Here is an 8,025-nt window from a genome sequence, read left to right as displayed (position 1 = left end):
AAGTTAGCAAAAAGACTAGTGGTAATATTAGCTTGTATGCTAGCTTTTCAAATAATTTGCTTGACAAACCTGATTGCATTATTATAAATACAGGAACAAAAAGCAGTTATAGTAAGCCAATTTTTTTATTTTATATGCTTCTCCCATTGGATGAGATACATATTTCTGTATCATGGTTTATGTTGCTGTAATTAGCACATTTGATTAAAAAACAATGAAAAATGCTAAAATGAGCCTTTTCCTCTTCTGTTATGAAAATATACTGAGTGTTTCTGTGTTTTTTGTGTCAAAGTTCTGGGCCGTACCAGACTCTGGTAAAATGAGCACTCATTGTTTAACCCCGGACTTAATATGATTAGCTGGTTAGCCAGGCAGCTAACGCCGCTGGAGTTAGCGAACTCCGTCTACTCCCAACTCTGCCATATAGCATAGCAGTGTTACTGATTCACTATCTTTACTCCAGGCAAGAAACCATGATATAAGTTCCCTAAAATGTGGCTCTTTTTTTTGGATTAAAGGAACTAATTACAGTGTGACTAATTGGTTTTTGGTCTCATATCCGGGCTAGTTACCAGAACCTTTACTAGGCTAACAGAAGTTTGGAATTTGCTCCTCCGACATCCATATTAAAACCAAAGCATTAAAAATAAAACCATGTTTGTGGACAAAACCAAGCTCCGAGTTCTAAAATATAAACAGAGAAACATTAGTTTCCTCCAGACCGGATCTCTACAGGGCTTGATCAACCGTAATCCTGTGATACAGTAAAACTGCAGCGGTTAAACATCTACAAGCCCCATGGAGCAGAGAGGAGCCTGAGTGTGTTTTTAACCCATCTTCTAGAGTGAGTCCTTCATGAGTAGCAATGAGTCTGTCTCCTGGTTTTTTTCCACACATTGAAAATCTGAGCTCTTGCTTTTATCGTGTACATTGGAAGGCGTGTCCTTGCTTAACCCCCGGTCATGTTGGACTGTAAGGAAGTGCAGTACCTGGCTGGCTCCAAAGTTTTTCTTGAGTTTAGCATTGCGGTAGGTCACTCTCACTGAAACACTCAGACAGTCACCTCGGTGGCGCTGTGGGTGGAGTAGCTCTTCGGCCTGGTGTGGTTGTAGTATGAGGGTTGAGAAGTGTGCTGGCCGTGGCCGTGGCGACCCTGCCCTCCTCCTCCGCCTCCCCCTCCTCCTCCGTACATACCTGCGTAGGACTGGTTAGCCACTTCTTGCAGGTTCTCTATGCTCTGCTGCCGCCGCGTTGAGTAGCCGTGTCTCCGGGTGGAGCCGTGCAGAGAGGAGGAAGTGTGCGCCGGAGCGGAGGTCTTCCTGTGGATGTGGCGGCCGGCCGGTTCCCAGGCTTTGAAGGCCGAGTTGGAGATGAACGGGTGCGTGGTGGTCTTGGGGAGGCGCGAGTGCTCCAGGTGGTTGGACGGGATGGAGATGGACAGAGGGGTGTGGAGGTCGCGGTGCCCAGGCAGAGGCTGGTGGATGTAGGACTTCTCCTTGGGCTGCGAGGGCTGGAAGGCAGGAGGCGCTACGGGTTGGTAACTGGAGAAGTCCATGACAGGAAAGCTCTTATAGTAGCTACGGGAAGCGGTTTCTGCTGCAGAGGGAAACACAAGACGTATTTCACTTTCAGGTCAACTCCTCATTGAAAAAGCTTCTAGTCAAAACATTATGAAACTGTTTCAGTTTATTATTAGCATTGTCTGATAATGATAAACTGTTTAAGTTTATCATCTATCAAGGTAAATTTTTTGGGTACATTTTTAGTCTTTTTTTCCTTATGGGGATAAAGAATGGTGTTCTTATTTTTATATATATATTTTTTTATTATTCTCAGCCTTAGTTTTTCCCACAGAAAGAACATTCTTGCAGTCTTGCCATATTCTTAAAAAACTGCAACAAATGAAACAAATGAATTTTCATTTGATAATTAGGCCAACAGTGGAAAAACTTTTTTTTCTTCTTCTATTTGGCCTCTTTAAACTTGTTTATTCTTTGGAGTCATGTTGAATTTGTCACAGTGTGTTTCAGCCCTGAGTCATATGGAAGCAGCCCTAAACGTACCGTCCATATGAAAACGCAGTCTGTCTTGGGAAGAACACCCATCTCTGAATCACACTTAATCCGTGATGCGTTTAGGCTCCTCGCCCTCAGTATGTTTCTTAATAAGGAACGAGACGAAACTTTTGTTTGCCGACACAAAAATGAGGTTTTGGTTCACGTTTCTGGATTTGCCTGCACCTGCTTTTCAAATCATTTGTTTAGGGGGAGAAGAAAGCTTAGTTCCTCTAGCAGAGTTTGATTTTGATTTTTCAGAAAATAAAGAAGTCTGGATTGGAATTTAAAAAAAAAAAAAAAAAGAATAGAAAAGAAAAAGAAGGTCAAGATGAGCGGAATGGTTTGAAGAAGATCAGAGGGTTTTCAACTCTTTTAAACTGGCGTACGCCCCGAAGGTGAGCCAGCAGCTTTACTCATCTTCTGCTGAGACCTTGGCAGCGTATGGCAGCCCCAGAAGGACAGACTTCCTGAAAAGTGCAATGGAGACGATGAACGTAAAGATATGCGTGTCGTACAGTTTCATAAATCCCCCCGTCATAAGTCTAAAAATTGTCTGTGAATATTTGTCATTCTAAAGCAGGAGAGACAGATCATTTAAATGAACCAGACTCTACAGTCAACCCTGGATCAAGTCTAAGTCTAATTTATTTCTTTTCAAGCAACTTTGTACCATCTTTTACTATTTTATTTGATTATTGCTTGAATGGGACGAAATTTTTTAATCAGATTTTGAAGCGTCTCGTGTCATAAGTTGAATCTACAGGCTCATCCTTTCAAAAAAAAAAAAAAGAAAAAATGTTGTAGAAGCGTTTTCATTTGGACAACAGTCGGCCTCTAATTACAGCTGTTTTATCACTGTGGTGGTGAGGGGAAAAAAAGCGTCATTTTTATTCAGTGTATGTAAACCTCTGGTTTCAACAGACTTTCGGTGCTTTAGAAAACATTTTTAAAAACATTTACATTCAGCACTCCTTTGTAAAACCACATTTTCTCTACAACTACAACAGCAAATCTTTTGCCAAGACTGGCTAAATCAGAAAATGGTACGACTTCTTCTACAGAGTAATTACTATGCTCGCCAAAAGGGGAGTTTCTACTTGACAAACAGCAAGATTTTAGATCCCTGTCGTTGATAATTAGTAGAAAAACGATGCCATGGGGAACATGTAGAGTTGAGTCTTTAAGATCAACGCCTGGTTTGTCCAGAGGGAAAGGCAGCCTCTTCTTTATGCTGGTCCTGTACTGCTGTCTTAAGACTACTGTAAAGGTTACTGTGTCAGTTGCAGTCAGCATCATTTGGAGAGTGTGAGGGTGTTTGTCACGTACCCACAGCTTTGAGGGAGGCGTACTTGTTGAGTCCCAGTGTGCTGTGGTTATTATGCGGCTGCGGAAGGCCCTGTCCAAATGCGCCATAGGCTGCATTATTCAGCTGGTACTGTTCTGTTAAGAGACACACACACACACACAAGTAAAAACATACAGTAATATACACTCAGTGGCGGTTTCTGATATGGGCGACATTGGCAACCGCGCAGGGCGACATGCGGCATGAGCACCTTGGAAATTTATGATTTTTTTTCTTGCAAATTTTTGACTTTTCAAACTCAGAGATTTCTGAGTTTTTTTCTAGAAAATCTGAGAGATCAACCTCAGAATTAGATTTTTTTTTCTTCCAAATTTTAAACTTTTCTAACTATGAAATTTCCAATTCTTTTTCTAGAAATCTCAAAATTTCTGAGTTTTTTTTTCTCTCAGAAATGTACTCCCTTCTTCTCTATTTACAGTAGCCCTAACGTGCCGTCGTTTTTTCTGTAATTTCTTCACCTGTTTCTGCAGCAACCTCAACTCCAGTCTTGATAAAATTTCATCAGTAAAATACATGCTAACTAATGTCGAACATAACATTTTTATGTGTTTTCCTGGCAACATTTTTCATGGGAAAATGAGGACAGAACAAAGTGAAAAACATCACAGCAGTGTAAACATATTGACTGCTGTGTTTTCAGGTCTTTGCTTCACTCAAACCAGAACCTTTCTTGACTATTTATTGTATAACTAACAGTGCACAGCAGATGAGACAGCATTCCTATGGGATATTCAGCATAATAACATAAAAAAAATAAAAAGATAAAAAGAATGTATAAAAATCAGAGATAAGGGCAGTTAAACACAGCGCATAATCTTAGCATTCAAACAGCTTGAGGCAGAAAGCTTTGCAGCAGTCTGGTGGTTCTGTTTTTGATGTTGCGTTACTGTTTTCCTGATGGCAGCGGTTCAAAAGGTTTAGGGAGAGGATGTGAAATTCAGAACATCAACACAATGTCTCTGTAGAATGTTGCTGGGATGCTGGAAGGCAGTGATGTTTGTTTCAGTTCCTCCTTTCCTTTAGGGCAGCTGTGTTCAAAGTGCGGGTGACGGGCCCACTTCAGACCATAAGAATGATTTTGTGTGGCCTTGACCCGCATTCCAACAATAATACAGATTGACATATACACCTGCAAGTGATCCGTGGAAAGAGATTGTTGTAGTGTGCTGCAGTTTAAGGGCCAAAATTATGACTATTGCACACCACCAATACTTCCTCATGGCAGTAGGTTATATCCATTCCAAAGCCAGCTGCTGATCTGATTAATTATATAATCAGTAAGTGAATGGTCAGCAAATGAGAAATGAGAAGGACTAGTGACTAGCATGTCTAGATTGGTCATGCTCTGAACTGCTCTCCTGTCCATTAGCATGTATAGGCTAGCGTTAGCCTTGGAAATGGATATGTTAGCCTTTAATAAGCTAGTGATAGCTTTGGATAGGCTGTTGTTACGTTTTTATATGCATATGTGTGTCGCCTTGCATATCAAAGGCTTTTAACACTAGTCCAAGGCTAGACTAGTGTTAGTCTTGGATAGGCTAATGTTAGCCTGGGCTAGGCTAGTGTTAGCCTTGGATAGGGTAGCCTTTGATATGCAAGTGTAGTCTTGGATAGACTAGTGTTAGCCTGGGATTTGCTAACGTTAGCCTTGGTTAGGCTGACAGCTTGCATGCATTGCATGCATAGGCTGGTCACCTGCGACTTGTAACCTTTTTCTTTAAAGAAAATTTATCAAGAAAAATGGTTGGCTTACAATATCTGTAAGCGTCAAACATCAGAAGCATTGAAGTTTACTGTAATTCGACATGACAACAAGCATAGTATAGGCTTGCATTAGCCTTGGATATGCATATGTTAACCTTAAATAGGCTATTGTTAGCCTTGGCTATCATTAACTAAAGCTAACTCTATTGTGCTAGCGGTAGCCTTGGTTAGGCTGACATGCCTAAGCTGCTCACCTGCGACTCGTAAATGTTATCAAGAAAAATGGTTGGCTTACAATTTCTGCAAGCGTCAGACATTAGAAGCACTGACATGGTCTTTCTTTTGACAGAGTTTACTGTAATACAATGTGACACCAACATACTGTATAATAAGGAGCTCAGGTTAGCTTTTTACTATGAGGCTGGTGACTTTGAGGCAGTGGTACATCCCAGATGGCCAACCGGCCTCGTGCCGAAGGAACCGAGGTTAATGAACAATGGAACAAACGGGTGAGGGAGTAAAGCTCCGGCTTTTAGCATTAATGAAGCCCACTGATGCACCCGGCGCACTTGGTGTCCGCCGCAGGGATGGATAAACACATGCACAGCACTCATGGATGCTCACAGGGACACTTAACTATCCAGGTCATTTGAGACTCACAAGATCTGCTGAATTTTTATGTCTCTGTTTAATCAGCACACTAGCTTGTGTGTTCAGCTGACAGAACAAAATGATCAAGTGTATTGATATGCTTTTTTAATCAAGGTCAGATGTTTAAATGTGTGCACACATTAAAAAAAAAAGATAAAACAGCATGGCTTTGAAGGCAGTTTCAGACGGCATCTGATCCTGTCACAGCTGGGAAGGATGGAGAAATATGCGTAAGAGCAGCAACTTATGAATGCTAAGTACTTTATAGGCTGACATAAGAGAGAAACAGAGGGGAAATCATGAGCACAGAGAAAGAGACAGAGGGTAACTGAAAGAAAGGGTAAGTGGTTGTTCTGTTTTGTTTATTGTTTTTTTTCTAAGTATTGGTGATTGTCTGCTATTTGCTGCAAATGAATGGGGTGCACTGTTCTGTGAAATTAAAGAGAATGTAAGAAAGTGTGGTTATTAAGCAGCAAACATTTGTGTCGTACCAAATATTTTCCATTGTAATGCTGCCCTGTGTTAGTTGGCTAATTAGTATCATGTTTTAACTGCAGTCATGGGCCACACAAAATCAGTCCAGGTGCTCCAAATGGCCCTCTGGCCGCACTTTGGACATCCCTGGTTTGCAGTTTGTCAGCAGCACCGGGCGACTCAGGAAACGTGGGAAAAATTAGGAAATATTCAAGGGATATGAATGATTTATAAAGGTGATGTAAACTACACCAAGCAGATTTTAATATTTCTGTTTTTGCTTAGTTATAAGAACCTGAATATAAAAATTCACCTCTGCAGACGAGGCCCTAACCTCAAGAGTCAATTGCTGAGTCTAATGTGGATTCTGAGTCATCGCATTAGAAAAGGTTGAGATGTGGAATAACTTCCTGAATTTCGCTCACTTGACATGGCTTTTGGCTTTTCCGAAAAAGAGTCAATGTGCTAAAGAGGAGATGGAGACACATTTGCTGAATAAGTTCTGACTTTTCCATCCATTGGTGGGTCTGCACCTCAGTAGAGGCACAAAACTCAGACATTTCAAAGTCCAAACCTTCAACAACTCGGAGAGGAGGACTCCATGCTAACCTGTATCCTCTACTTCCTGTTTATTCCAGGGTCAACATCCGGTGATATTACACCTTCCATAGCCTGGTTGATTCGCTCCAAACCAGTAGATGGAAACAAGCCTAATTAGCATTTTCTCTCTTTTTTTTTTTGAGACATTTTAAAAGTTTGCTCAAAATTTGCTCTACAAGTGGATGGAAACATATCTAATGACCGTGGAGCAAACTGCATTCTTATCAAAGACAAAGAGGACAGCGCCGTCGTCAACGAGCCGCATATCCAATCAGCTGCTCTGTATTATGGAATGGAAACCGATTGGTCAGCATTTAGAAAAACAAAAGCTTGTTTTACAACAATTAAGTGTGCTTAATTTTTGTGTTTTTCTCTTAGCCAGTTGCGGAAATACTTAATAATCATGTACATTTTCTGCTGCTACTACTACTGCATCTGGCTAATCCAAACATATTGTGAAATGATGAGCTTATGAAAATGAAGCATGAAGTGGTCGATTATCAGTGGGATGTTTTAGCAGCCACAGTGGACACAGACGAGCGTAGCAACCTGAATACTGATTGATTAACAAACAACAACAATCGTTTCAGCATTACGTACTATTCTCAGTCTACTTCAGGTAGGACACTGATTGCGCAACACAAACTAACTAAAACAAAGTTGACTATCATATGTTACATTTTAAATACATTTTGGTTGCCCTTGGAGTTGCATGCGCGTTTCCGACTCGGATACACAAACACATAAAATATAGGTCGACATTATGTGGTCGTGCTTTGAACTGGTCTTTAGTGAATGTTCAAGACCATGAAAAAGTATTTCTTTATATGTTTTGTGTGTGTGTGTGCCTGCCGTGGGGAAAGTAATAAAGGAAAGAGTGTAATGCCAAAAAAAAAAAAAAACTTGCTTTAAAAGCAGGAAAAGGTGAAATTCATGTCATCAAGTGGGACTTAGTACTGGGTCACTCTACTTCTGCAGTTGTCTTTTCATATTTAGGTCATTTCATTTCGCTTCCAGCCTCTTTCCAGCACTGAGTCATGCTAGCTGGAGGTTTTCAGTCCAAATATTTGCCTTCCATACAGAGATTAGAACAGGCACAGATTGCTAATGCGAGTCTTCACGGATGCAGCTTCAGAGATCTGTGACTCCTCTGACATGTCAAACTTGTTTCAA

The 8,025-nt window shown here is 40.9% G+C and overlaps 1 protein-coding gene and 1 long non-coding RNA gene across 2 annotated transcripts in view; one reads left to right on the top strand and one right to left on the bottom strand.

The window, feature by feature from the left end:
- The window catches only part of shisa8b (shisa family member 8b), a 30,449-nt gene continuing 22,424 nt past the window's right edge, over positions 1–8,025 (bottom strand). The window contains exons 4-5 of the mRNA XM_032574098.1: positions 3,384–3,497; positions 1–1,596 (exon numbers count right to left, since the gene is read on the bottom strand). Of these exons, the coding sequence (XP_032429989.1) occupies positions 1,052–1,596; positions 3,384–3,497 (659 nt within the window). The 3' untranslated portion in view covers positions 1–1,051. The remainder of the gene's footprint in view (positions 1,597–3,383; positions 3,498–8,025) is intronic.
- LOC116727044 (uncharacterized) lies at positions 6,329–7,349 on the top strand. Its single transcript, XR_004340744.1, has 2 exons — positions 6,329–6,773; positions 6,891–7,349. It is a non-coding gene; the product is annotated as an uncharacterized LOC116727044 (long non-coding RNA).

The sequence above is a fragment of the Xiphophorus hellerii genome, chromosome 10 (assembly GCF_003331165.1).
Source record: "Xiphophorus hellerii strain 12219 chromosome 10, Xiphophorus_hellerii-4.1, whole genome shotgun sequence".
Taxonomy (NCBI): Eukaryota; Metazoa; Chordata; class Actinopteri; order Cyprinodontiformes; family Poeciliidae; genus Xiphophorus; species Xiphophorus hellerii.
Note: the sequence above shows the minus strand (reverse complement) of the source record. Positions and strands in the feature narration are given on the sequence as shown.